The 13,483-nt window shown below is 42.3% G+C and overlaps 1 protein-coding gene across 3 annotated transcripts in view; it reads right to left on the bottom strand.

The window, feature by feature from the left end:
* Positions 1 to 13,483, bottom strand: part of Frem1 (FRAS1 related extracellular matrix 1) — a 118,738-nt gene that overhangs the window by 72,943 nt on the left and 32,312 nt on the right. The window contains exons 11-15 of one of the 3 annotated variants that reach the window (XM_032902365.1): positions 13,004 to 13,145; positions 11,669 to 11,923; positions 8,717 to 8,925; positions 5,966 to 6,059; positions 2,616 to 2,868 (exon numbers count right to left, since the gene is read on the bottom strand). In XM_032902365.1, coding sequence (XP_032758256.1) covers positions 2,616 to 2,868; positions 5,966 to 6,059; positions 8,717 to 8,925; positions 11,669 to 11,923; positions 13,004 to 13,145 — 953 coding nt within the window. The remainder of the gene's footprint in view (positions 1 to 2,615; positions 2,869 to 5,965; positions 6,060 to 8,716; positions 8,926 to 11,668; positions 11,924 to 13,003; positions 13,146 to 13,483) is intronic. The other 2 variants (XM_032902370.1, XM_032902378.1) reach the window with 2 other exon arrangements.

The following is a 13,483-nucleotide window of genomic DNA, read 5'->3' as shown; positions in this document are numbered from 1 at the left end:
GAACTTGTAAGCCAGCCTCAACTAAATGTTGTTTTTATAAGAGTTGCCTTGGTCATGGTATCTTTTCACAGCAGTAAAACTGTAACTAAGACACCATGTCCTAAAAATCTGAGTGAGGCTGAATTCAATGATATGAGGGGACTACGATCATTGGTGGAAGAAACTTAAGACAGCATAACATTCAGGCTCTAGCATGATTTGTACTGACTGTCTTTATCCTAGTTTACAGTGAGAATTAGGAGCAAAAGGAAGAGGAGGAAGATGTGAAATGTGTAGTTCATCAAGGAATAGAATGTGCTTAAGCCATGGACAGAGCAAGTTTCAGCAAATGGCTGCTGTTTTAAAAGGTAGCCACATACTTTAATGAAGAAATGTGGGGTGTGACTGGATGACATTACATTTCAGGAAACAATAAAGCCTCATGGATGGAAGGATAGAGACCATAAAACTGCATGCTCATTCCAAAGCCTTGTGTGGGGTTTTGTTTTTTTGTTTGTTTGTTTGTTTGTTTGTGTTTATTTGTTTGTTTAACGAGAGAACCATGGGAGTGCCATGCATGCAGGAACAGGACTGCCTAGGAAGACATTTCCCAAGTTTCTGCCACACAGTCACTTGGAGTCTGCTCTCATCATGGTCCAAGACCACCACCAGGCTACTTAAGATGGCAGCCGATCTTGGCTTTGTGTATGTGGTGCTGGTTTTACTGGCACACACAATTCCAGAGAAAAGAGAGCATGGAGGCATACACTCCAATTTTAAAGAAAAGCCTGAGAGACACGTCTTCCAGTTTGAGGCAGTGTTTGGGAGTCAGTGGAACCTTTTGAGAGGGAAGCTGGCTGGGAGAAGTAGATAAGTGACTATAGGTAGGCTTTTGGAGGTGACAGCTCAGACCCTGGCTGCAGGCTTGTTCTTTGCTTCTTGAGCTGTCATGTGAAGAGACTCTGCTTCAAGTCCCTGCCACCAAATGAGAGTCTCTGCCATGCCTTTGTGGCTGTGAATGGGTGAAAACCCTCAGAAATCAATGCACAAAATGCCTTCCTTCCCATCTGCTTCTGGCAGGTAATTGTCATGGTGACTTAATGGTAAGTAATACAGTGTCCCACTCAATCAGCCTTTCTATGCCCTCTTACTTCCTCCACAGAATTAAAGAGAGCATAAACAGGAAAACTGTGATAGTGTGTGATTAACTCCAGCAAGAGGAAATACATGATACCATTTCTGGCAAATGTTACTAACTTAGATCTAAGTAGATGTCTTCGGGTTTCAGTGGCTGTGATGAAACACTATGACCAAAATCAACTTGAGGAAGAAAGGGTTTGTTTCTTTTACCATCCCATATAACAGCTCACCATCAAAAGGAATCGAGGCAATAACAAACATCTCAGGAACCTAGAGGCAGGGGCAGATGCAGAGGCCATGGAGGGATGCTGCTACAGGCTTGCTCCTCAGTCTGCTTTCATATAGAACCCAGGACCACAAGCCCAGAGGTGACACTGCCAACATCAATCAGTAATTAAGAAAATTCTCCACAGGCTTGCATACAGGCTGATCTTATGGAGGCATTTTCTCAATATAGGGTCCCTCTTCCCAAACGACTCTAACTTGTGTCAAAATGACACAGAATTAAGCAGGAAAGAAAATGTGCAAAGAAGGACAATATGAAGTGTCACTAGGCCATGGTCATCCTTCCATGTGGAAGGGTCCTTCTACCTACAATATTAATTAACAGTCCTTCTGCACAGCCTAGACTGTAACTCCACCATGGCCCATGGGACTCAGTGCTGTACCTTGCAAATATCAGATGCTGAGTTAATATTTTCTTCCCTTTTTTGTTTTTTTGTTGTTGTTGTTGTTTTTTGGTTGTTGTTGTTGTTGTTGTCCTTTTTGGTTTTTTGTTTGTTTGTTTGTTTTTCAAGACCGTGTTTCTCTGGGTAACAGCCCTTGATGCCTTGGAACTCACTTTGTAAGCCAGCCTGGCCTCGAACTCACAAAGATCTACTTCCTTCTGCCTCCCAAGTGCTGGATTAAAGGCATGCACTACCACCCCCAGCTTAGAGTAAGTATTTTCTTTAATTGAACATTTCACATGGTGGGAAGAAATGTCAACTGAGTAACAATACATTTGATAACATCAATGGGAACCCAGTCTTACAAACATGCATTTGTGTCCTGGCTGTCATGAACCATCACAAAACATCATCTTGCTTTCAAGGAACTTAGAAAGGAGACTAATTACTTCTAGGGAGTTGGCTGGTGGTCATTAGACTTCTAAAAGTAATGATGTCATAGCTTTAGGTGGCTTGCTCTGGTAATATCTACATGATTTAGAAATCTGTAAGTAATATGGCCAAATTCTTCTAGTTGACATAAAAGGGACTTGGGGTGGGGGTGGGAACATTTAGAACAGTGGATCAGGTGTAACTGCTCCTTCTACACTTCTGAAATTCACTATAATAATCAGGTCAGAAGTACCTCTATCCATGGTGACCGTGCTTACTGTGGTGCAGGCTGCAATCTGCTTTATCTTTCATTGCAAAATAAGTGTTAAGATTGTAATATTACATGACAAGGAGTTAAGACTTGAATGCCTTCACTAATCATAGGTTGTCACTTACCTGTATGTTTGTATGCCACAGATCCTGAGATGACATCTCCTTGAGAGAACCTGTCTACACGGAGTCCAGCTTTTCTCACTACTCCATGCCGAGGTTCTCGGGTAATCAGAAATAGCAGTTCTGAGTCATTGCTGTCTGCATCAGTAGCGAAAATGTATTCAGGGGTGATGGTCACCTCTCCACCCTCTGAGCAGTGCATCATGGGAATGAGGTCAGCCTTCAGAACAGGTGGCTCATCATTCACAGGGAATACCTAAGCAGGAACAAAAGATTACATTTTCAAGAAAAAGAAAGAAGTGACAAATGTCCCTGCCGGTAAACCATAGCTCACAGTCACAGTGACAGCCATTTTTCATCTTCTGGACACATGAACAATAGCCATGGAACTTGGCCAAAGTGGCCTGCGCCTTTTCTTTTTTACTTCCTTCACTGGGTGAGGGATGCTGCACATTAGAGACATCTCAGGCGGGAATGAGAGTCTTAGGCTGTAGCTGGGAACTCGGAGAACCCATTATTTTCAGAAGACAAAGCAGAAATGCGATATAAAGCCCTCCTCACTTCAACACACAGCCTCTTTCACTAAATCCACACACACTCCAGAAGAATTCTGGGCCTGGTGGCCTGATGCATGTACAGCCACAGTATAAAAGTTATTTTTATGTTAAATCACTTGGTGATTAAAGCTTTCTGCCACCTTCAGTTTCTGGCCACCTACAGATTTTTCCTTGGGTCCACAGTAAGCCACAGCCTCATGTCAAACACCTTGAGTGACAGGTTACATTCCACGACCATTCAATCAGCTCCATTTTTCTCTCACATTCATGAAGAAGAAGCTTCAAGTAGAAAGTGAAGCAAAGCAACACGGGATTGTACTGGGTTGTGGGTTTTTAAAGAATATGTAAAAATCATAAAATGTACATCTGTGAGATGGGAACAGAGGAAATCTTCCTTGGAGTTTAATAGCCACCATCTGATGCATGTTGCAAGAGTTTCTGTTTGTTTGGTTGGTTGTTTGTTGATTTAATTTTATGGCTGTCTGGCTGGTTGTTTTCTTGGTTGGTTTGGTCAAATCTGGCCTTTAAGCCTGTGTACCCTTTCAGCCCTACACAACCTTTCACATACTTCAGCCAAAGTGATAAAACCAAGTTGTTGGTCTTCAGAATCCTTCCCTGTCCCCTCTGCTCCCCACCCCTACCCCATGCATCTCCTAGAAGTCTCCAGTGTTACTGCTGTGGCTGCTTTCACCACCCTGCCCCATTTTCACCAGAGCATACACTCCTCACTATCTCCTATGGCCTCTGCCTCACCCCTTGAGCCTGCCCTGTACATTCTGTCTCCCTCCCTTTGTGCAATTAATTTCTGCCTCGGATCCCACGAGTGTTTTTCAGGGACAGCTTCCCGATCACTCAGGTTAATTAAGAAGCCTCAATTACTTATGCTACTGTTCATAAAACACATATACATTTTAATCAATTATCTTTGTGATGATCCAGTTAGTAGCTGTCAGCATCTGTGGTCTGTAACTTCAATGGGAACCTCATTTGTCTTGTTCATAATTGTTCTACAAGCATCTATCTAAGACCCCACATATATTACATTAGGTGCTTATTAAATGTTTGTTGAATATACAAATGAGTTGCATGCTTGCTATGCATTCAAAGGGTAATGACTGTAAGGCAGGTAGCCAGAGCACCACGAAGATGCTTTCCTATCAAGGGTACAGGGATGAGTGCCTAGTGTCTCAACTTGGTTACTTCATTAAAGGTTTAAAAATATAATTGTCGGCTTTCCTTTTAGCCTATGAAGAAAAATAGTTTATCTTTGTTCATGCCTTCTGGGAGAACCCATTGAAGACTTGCGTCATTCTCTCTTGACTATAAGAAATGTTATCGATTCATTTCCATGGATGATAACTGTAAATGGTCACTGTGAGAAAAATAAAAGAAAGAAATCACAAGCAACACTGTCTAAATGGTTTGGTCTGGCTTTAAGAAACCATGCCATTAAAATGTAGAAATAATCAGTTTCCTTTACCAAGATGCATATCGCCATACACAATCGGATGGTCATCTATATGACAGACAATAGACAGGATCGGGGTCTTTCCTTAAGAAAAGTAAAAGGATCTGGGAAGCTTTCTTTGTGTGTAGAAGTTTTCCAGAGGGGTTGGGGATTTAGCTTAGTGGTAGAGCGCTCGCCTAGCAAGCGCAAGGCCCTGGGTTCGGTCCCCAGCTCCGGAAAAAAGAAAAGGAAAAAAAAAAAAAAGAAGTTTTCCAGAAAAAAAACATCAGGGTTGGGGATTTAGCTCAGTGGTAGAGCACTTGCCTAGCAAGCGCAAGGCCCTGGGTTCAGTCCTCAGCTCCAGGGAAAAAAAAAGAAAACATTCCCCCTGGAAGCTGAAAATGGTCTCCTGCCTCTCAGAGACATCATAGGCTGTTGTGGGGACTGAGGAGAAAGTGAGAGACAGCTCATATAGCACCTGCCACAGAAGGCAGTCAAGACCAGCCAAGTCGAATTTGTAAATCATTCATAACTCTGAACCAGCAGTTCTGGAGTCCAGTGTACCAACTAAAGAGAGATAATTCCTCCCCTGGACTTTTTTTTTTTAAATAATATATATAGATATTAACATTCTTTATTAATGGCCAGCTATAATACATCTTACAAATGAATAGCAATTTTATATCACTAAAAATCTAGGCAATATTCAAACAGGAAGAGATGGCAGGTAGCACTATGAGAATACTCGGCTGTCCTTCAGGGAACATAGGTTTCTTGATCAGCAACTATAAACACTTGCAAATTATACACACATTGCTCATGCAAGCCAGTCACCCACTTGGCAGAGAATCATCAAAGTTCTTGGAAGTCCTTTGAGCATGCCTCCACTTTGTCAGCAGACTTTCTTTGTCAAAGGAAAGGAGGAAATGACTTCAAACAGACCACATACCTGACTTGTGGTATAGATATTCTTAATGGAGACCCACATGCATGGCTTCTTTCAAAGAAGAGAATCCCAGTGATTCCCAACTGCTAAGTAAGCTTGAGTGTCATAGTTCAAAGACATTAGACATTTTTTATATATAGAATTGACTTTTTAAATTAAGTATCTGGACTTAAGCTTAGAATGAGTCCAACTTTAGATAAACCGGGGTGGAGGTAGTGAGAGAGAAAACAAATATGTCTGTTTCACTAATATAATCTTTGCCTCTATTGCCTGGCTGCAGACACACATAGGTGTAGCTGGCAACCTTTTACTTTGGAGTCTGTGCATTTTAAGTTGTTTTGAGATCCTGAGAGGTTCCCAGAATAGAGACTTTACATTCAAATGACTGGAAGGAAAAACCTACCTCAATGTAGAGAACAAATCCTGCAGAATTTGTGCCGTCTGTGACCTCCAAGAATATCTCATCCTGAAGAACCTCAGATCCATCATGTTGATACCTGCAGGGAGAGTATGGAAGGCTCTCTCAAAAATGCATGGGTGTAAACAGAGCCATGCAACACAAACACCCCTCCATAACCATGGCCGTGGCTTTGGTAAATAAATATGTATATAGAGGTAAGAAAAGAAGCAAATTTAAAACTCTCAATGCAAAGATAGAAAACCACTCAAGATCACTAAACATAAAATTGCTCTACTGGGGAAAACATTGTGCATACATTGGTAATTTGTCCCCAAATCACAAAACAATCTTTTGGATGCTGGAAAAAGAGCTTAACAGTTAAAACCCTGAACTGTTCTTACAGAAGACCTGAGGTCAGTGAGCAGCAGCTCACTACCACCACTCCAGCTCCAGGGGCGCTCTGATGTCCTTAGCCTCCATTGGTGCCTGGATTCACATGAACATATCTACATATTAGCATATGTATGCCCATGCATGTACAATAACAGAGACACCCATGATTAAAAATAATCTTGAAAATAAATTTTAGCAGTCTTCCAATGGCCTCTGACTGCAGTATCTGGCCTGGGATCTTTATAACACTGAAGAACACTAAGTGGAGGCAGGGGGACTCCAAGATGAAGGGAAACACTTTAAGGACTCCATGATCCCTCTACTGCCCAACTTGCCTCCTGTGCCCTAGAGCTGCCCATTCCTCTCTGCAGCCTTGCTCTATGAATTAGGTATAGAATTCCTCCACCATATCCCATGCTCCATTTATAAACCTTTTACATCAGCTGTTAGAGTCTCACATCTCCTCAGGCTTACAACACCTTTATTTGGTACAATCTGAGCCCCATCTTCCTCTTAATTCTTATAAGTCCAGGCTTTTCAAATACTCTGTAGCCCACTACAATGATGCAATGTTAATTGTAAGTAACTCTTGAATTTAATTAGACCATTGATTTGTTCATAATAACAAATGGAGTTACGCCCTAGGAATTGAAAATAATATAGTATATTGAACCTGCACGATACTCTTATATGAACAAAAGGGGGCTGTATCTTATTCAAAATGGGTCACAAATAAAGTGGTGATGGATTTGATTCCAGTGACAGGGGAGGCCTACACCATCACACCCTTGTCTATCATACACACTATATTCTCTGATCTGTTTTTGCAAGCCTCTTATTGCTTTTGTCAGAAATTGTCATGAATTATAATGTACCAATCTATTTTACAATGCTGTCTTCCCTAAAACAGCTAACTATATCTGAGAAGGCACACGTAAAGCATGGCAGTAGAGACAAGTGGGTCTTTAAAACCTCACTCCTCAATACTAGCAAATGCCTCTTCATCTTTGTGCTCAGTTCTTCCGCCCTGTGAACAGAATGGTGTACCTTGTCAGACTCGATGACTAAACTTGAATGAATTTACAAGATACCTGCAATTCTCTAGGAAAGTGATTATACACAGAATTCTAGCAAAAACTTCTATTTTCATCCTAGCACTGCCTAAACACATCTTTTCTAATGTGTAGGGAGGAGCTGAGATCTCAAAATCTAAACTATAAACAAAACAGGAAAATCCTAATGGGAATAAGTGAGTAGTGAGAGACGTCATGAAGAATTGTAAGTCTATGATATAACTGGGCCACCGAATTTATGAGCTCTTAGATGAAGCTTTCAGTCCCTAGAGAACTTCCTGGCTCTACACCAAACATTTGTTGAGAAATACTTCCTCCCACATGTCACTAAGAAAGGTGAGATGTCCATTTGTCTGAGTTGGTAAGTGAAGTGATAGCCTGTCTAGCTGGCTGTTACTTTTAAGTAGTTTGCATTGATTTTCAGAGAAGTTTCACTTGATATCGTGAAAAAGAGTTCTTCCAACTGTTTTCAACTGTTTTACATAGAGGAAGTGAAGCTTTCAAATTGGAGCTACTGTGAGACCATGAGGCAGAGTTTCTCCATCTCCAGTTCCCAGAGACCTGAGTCCTGCTTCACAGCCTACCCACCAGCGGGCTCTATTTTCTTGCCTGCAAACTATGCCCAGTAGAATGAAATAAAAGCTGACACTTAAAATATCAATGGACAAAGCTAGTTGCCCCTCCCAACCCATACACACACACACACACACACACACACACACACACACACACACACACACACACACACACACACACACACACACACACACACACACACACACACGTGCACATTTCTCCTCCCTCTTTTCTTATCAGACTGGCATTGAACTCACAATCTTCCTGGCTCAGTATCCCAAGCATTGGGATTAAAAGTATAGGCTACTATACTGCCATATCTAGCAGATCAATTGTGTTCTAGCCCTGAGATTCCAAGATTATGAAATTGCCTTTGCTTAGAGCCAACTTCAATTAGCTGCACAGATTATTTTAGTCTCTACAGAGTTTTGATATGTGCCATTGTAGCAAAATTAATATTCATGACAATTAATTTTATTGCACAAATATTCATAAACTCATTCCCTCTGCTATAGTAAGCCAGAGAGAGAAAGAAAAAAAAGTCTGGTGGAAAATGAATTTTTCTTTTTACTTCTTTGGTTTTCAATTGACCCTTAACAATATGAAATGGCATATTGTTCTAGAAAGAATTAGGCAGGCTTCTTTCCCTTCACTGTGTTTCACAGTTGAACCAGATATAAAGCATAGAAGGGGAACACAAAAATCTTCTAACCTAACTTTTAAGGTATGGAGGTCTCGCCAAGAAAATGTGCCTCTTGGGTTTAGAGGAAATCCATCCAGCTCTACCCCGCCATGCAGGGGCATCTCCTGAAGAGAGAGGCAGATGCTGTCCAGTGGGGTGTCCACATCAGAAACCAAAATGTGCTCCGTGCTGATGGTGCATTGGCCACCCTCAGCCACTCTCAGGGTGTTGGTGAATACCTAGAAAGAAGGAAGGAGACACTCAAGACCTTGTTCCATGAGGTGTCCCTGAACACAGAGTTCATCAGACCCCTAGAAAGCATCCAGTACCATCTTCTAGGGTCAATTAACTTAAGAGTGGTTCTAAAGAGATTCAATCACAGCTAAATAATTTGTCTAAAATAATTTTAATTGACTGTTTCCAACTCCAAGTATTGATACATACAAAGACACCAAGACTGATCCCTCATTTGAAAGGGCATATGCTTCAAGCGTCCCAAAGTCTCTGTAACAGAATCAGCAGAGTGCAGGGCAATGACGAACTGAGAGAGTAACTCCATCCTCTGTTCATTCAACCGTTGCCATGTGCCCATGAAAGAAAGAATCCACCTCTTTTTAACCCTAAAAATCCATTAGGACTTGGGAAATTGGTGAAGACTCCATTGTATGTTTTTGCATTAAGAACAGGGAAACTGAAGGCAGTAGAGTTACACCCATGGGAAATAGATTTATTCCAACACCAGACTTAAATAGCAAAAGTTGCAAGGGCTTTAAATTTTAAAAAACCCCAGTCTTCACCCAACAACTCAGTCATAAGCACAAAAGAAGTTAAATAAAGCAACTTGGTGTATTTTACTAGCAGGCTAAGAGTGGGCAAGATGTAGAGTTTATTTAGCACATCAGCTTCCAAAATTGATATTACTTAGGAAGAAAAAGGTAACAGACAGAGTTAGGATTTCAAGTGGTCTCTGAGGGTTCCTCCCACAAGGCCTGTGGTGAGCACACCACCAATGCCAGGGCACTGTGGTTTTACAGAAAGAATCTTCTTTTTCGGCAAGATAAAGCCATAGCTTCCACTCCAGTATGTATCCTCACCTGATGATCAATGGGGCACAGCACAAAAGAATGTCCAACAAGCTTGTGCCATTTATACATGTCTCCGGGGAAGCATGCTGGGTCACATAACTAGGACTCTGGGTAGGCTGTGGTCATCTTAGATTCCTCAGTAAACTACCACCAGCAAAGAAAACCAAAAGAACAATTGACTTCTCTCCCCATCACCAGCCTGACAGTCCTCCTTAAGTGATGCGCTCTGATTTCACCATGCCTACAACTTCACTATAAGTAGAAGAAAGAAACAGAACCCTTCTCCAGAGGGAATTTGCACCAAGGAATGCACACCAGCCCTGGCATCAAGTTAGTGTACAAAATAAAGACTATTTCATAAAATATACTTTATTACATACAATCACTTCAAACTATTTCTTTTAGAGTAAGTTCAAACATTAAAAAGCCTGCAGCTTCATAAGGAGTACTTAGGAGGCTCCAGGCTAGCACGGTGTCAACATGCCCTAATGATCACCATTCAACTCAATTTCATGTGTGGAAGTACTAATTCAATTTCTAATATTCTTGGCTCTTTGAAACACTATTTCATTTATCCCTCTCCTGTAAACAAAAGAGAAGTCAATATCCACCATAGCCCTAAGACCTCCATCTTCTTTCAAATGAACTCTTCAATCTCCCTCATAATTTCCTCATAAAGATCATATTTCTTTGAGACTGGACTTTTTTGCATGAAAGATTTGTCAGCAAGGGTTGTAGGAAAAGCTCTGGTTTGGTTCAGGATCTAGAATTTGTATACGGAAAATGGGGTCTAACTGAAATCTAACCAAGTTCATTCCATAGCTGGGCTGACTTATTTTCAACACAAGTATTAGGCCAAGTCCCTAGCAGGCAAGGAGTCCCAGATGGAGTTCGTGTAGAGGTCTTAGCTGCAGCTCATCAGTGCTTCTCCAACCACAGGTTGCAAGGCTGCCATCTTGGGAGACTGGACTGCTGTCACAAGTGAGTGTGGTGCCTTGGTGGGGACTCTGCAAATGGACAGTACGACTTGCCTTGCAACTGTGGTACCTGTGGGCTCAGTGCTAGTAGAGCTCGATGACCCCAAGTCAGCCTTATTGGGAAACCTCCTGACTCTTCAAGGTTCGCAACTTAACAAGTTGATTAAGTACCTTCCCTTGGGCCTTCCAGGAAGAAGTCTGTTGGCAAAGCAATGCTGAGCGACCAGGAAAGAGAGCATCAGGGCTGGCTATATTCTCATAGGTAGATACCCAGAGAATTCACCCTTTTCCTTGGGAATAAAGCTGGGAGGGCCTAGAGCCTCCTGGTCTATAACAAATGGAGGCTAATATTCCTTTGTCTTTCCAGCTTTAAGGGGAAAATTCCAATAATAGTCACACTAATAATGTAGAGCAGTCTGGGGGGGGGGCATCCCAGAAAAAAACCTCTCAAAGTGAAACAGCCTCCAAGAGAAGACATAGCAGGTAGCAATGCTTTTAGAATTTGGTTTAAGAAAAAACAAGGCTTCCACAAACAATGAGCAGTGGCACGGGATAAGAAGAAAGGGTGTCCATCCTAATTCATTCTGGGAAATTAAAAAGCTTCTTTGGAACACACAGCAGCATAGCTGGCCTGTGGTGAGAGCAAATAGGTTCTTCTGGTTGCTAAGAGACCCATCATTTAATCTCCTTCTCCTGATCAACAGCCGGAGCTCAGCAGAATGAAAGATTTTGATAAGGCTTTGAAAACAATGCCAAATCCAACACTGAAAAATTCTCACCTTTCAGATAGACAGTCCCGTGGGAAAAAAAAGAGTCTCCCACCCACCCCCACCCCTTTCGATCTATCCTGCAGTTAGAGAGTGAAAACATTACTCTTTCTCTCTCCCTCCTTTTGGCCCACCATGTCGAACACTGCATACCTCAGGAACCTGATTGTCCACTGGGAGCACTGTGATGTTGAAGCAGATTCCATGCAAAGTACCTCCACGCTGGTTACTGACGGACATTGTGAACTGCACATGTCGAGGTGTGGGACCTATATCCTGCATGGGTGGCATGTAGGCCACTTTCATGTGGTTCACGGCATGCTGTGAAGCAAATTGAGATGCACATATGCACTGATTTACAGAGATCACAATGTTGTAGCAATCCAAGCCCAGGCCCCCCCAACAATGCTATTTGATATGGAACATGCTAAGTATCACCATAGATGGAGAGATTCCCAAGGCTCTTCTCTGTAAGCCCCATTGTCTACACATAAGAGGAAATGGATGAAGTCAGGCAGTTTATCAAATGATGGAGACCAAGCATCTCTGCAAAAGGTAAGCTCAGACTTTACCCTATTCTGCCCTGCAGTTTTATACTAACACGAGCTGTGTGAGCCTGCGAAGCCTGTTTCCATATTAATAAAGTTTGTGAAACAGTAGCACTTAGCCCATTTATACCGTCTAATCATGAAGAAACCAGACATAATTAGCCCCAAACCACAGATGTCTGAAGCTTGAGTATTCATATACCAGATTCCTATGGGGTCTGCAGAGGAGGATCTACAAGAAGAAGCAAAAGGATCCCGAAGGATTGGGAGAGTGGTAAGTATTACGGAATGAGCTACATCTCAGGAAAATGACACAGTAAAGCTGGAATTCTTAGAACCTTAAAGTCTGAATTAATTTAGAAATGGGGTCATTACAGATGGATGTAGGGGAAATTCTTGAGTAATGTGAGTCCTCAATCCAATGCGACTGGACTCCTTGTAACAGGAAGAGACTGGTAGGGGGAGCCTTGACTGACAGAAGGCAAAGCAGAGCAGGGTGTATCTACAAGCCAGGGACTATCAAGAACTGCTAACAAAGCACCAGATGCTAAAACACGGGGAGGGAGAGAGGCCTACAGGGTTCAGAAGAATACAACCTGCCAATGCCATGATCTCCTGGCTTCCGGAGGTACAGGAAGAACAGGGCCCTTGTTCTGAACTATAAAGTGTATGGCGGGAACTAACACAGTAGACGAACACACGACCTGCATTCAGTGTAATAGGCACGGGTCCTGAAATCGGTGCCCTGCCTGCCGTTGGCAAAAATGATGCAAAGGCTTGTGGATTTACAACAAAATGTGAAATTATATTCAACTTGAAGAAGCCTTTCAAACAGAGATCACATATTTACCAGATGCATCCTAACACAAGGATAAAGACAGGAGAGACTGGCAGAAGCGACTGGGTTACAGACACAACACTGGGCACACCACACCTACACAGAAGCCATACTGCATACTGTGTTAGCCAGGGTCTTTCCAAATCTTCTTACCTGAGTAAATGAGCTCAGCCCTGGGGCTGTGGGATTCTTGGTTGGCTTTGGTATGCTGTCCACCATGAACAGCTTCCCAGCATCCAAGTGCCTAAGAGAAATGCAGAATACGTAAGCTTCATTTTGGGGCCAGGTCATGCCAAGCTCTCACAACCAGAACCACAGGTGGCTAATATCTCAGATAACTTCTACACCATCTGTATGACCAAGACCGTGCCAGACCCTTCCCTAGCCCCCTAAGCTAATGCAGGTAGCCCATCTCCAGAACCCATTGAGTTTCCATCTAATTATGCTTCCTTGTGCTCCAGAGATTGTGTTACACCAGGAAACTTTTCCCCAAATTGCACCATGCTTTAAATATGCTGGTAATAAACCACCTGGCGTCAGACTCTAGAAGTTTGATCCAGACCAACTAAGTCAGGCTCACCT

Source organism: Rattus rattus, chromosome 1 (assembly GCF_011064425.1).
Source record: "Rattus rattus isolate New Zealand chromosome 1, Rrattus_CSIRO_v1, whole genome shotgun sequence".
Classification (NCBI taxonomy): Eukaryota; Metazoa; Chordata; class Mammalia; order Rodentia; family Muridae; genus Rattus; species Rattus rattus.
This window is presented reverse-complemented; position numbering and strand designations above follow the sequence as displayed.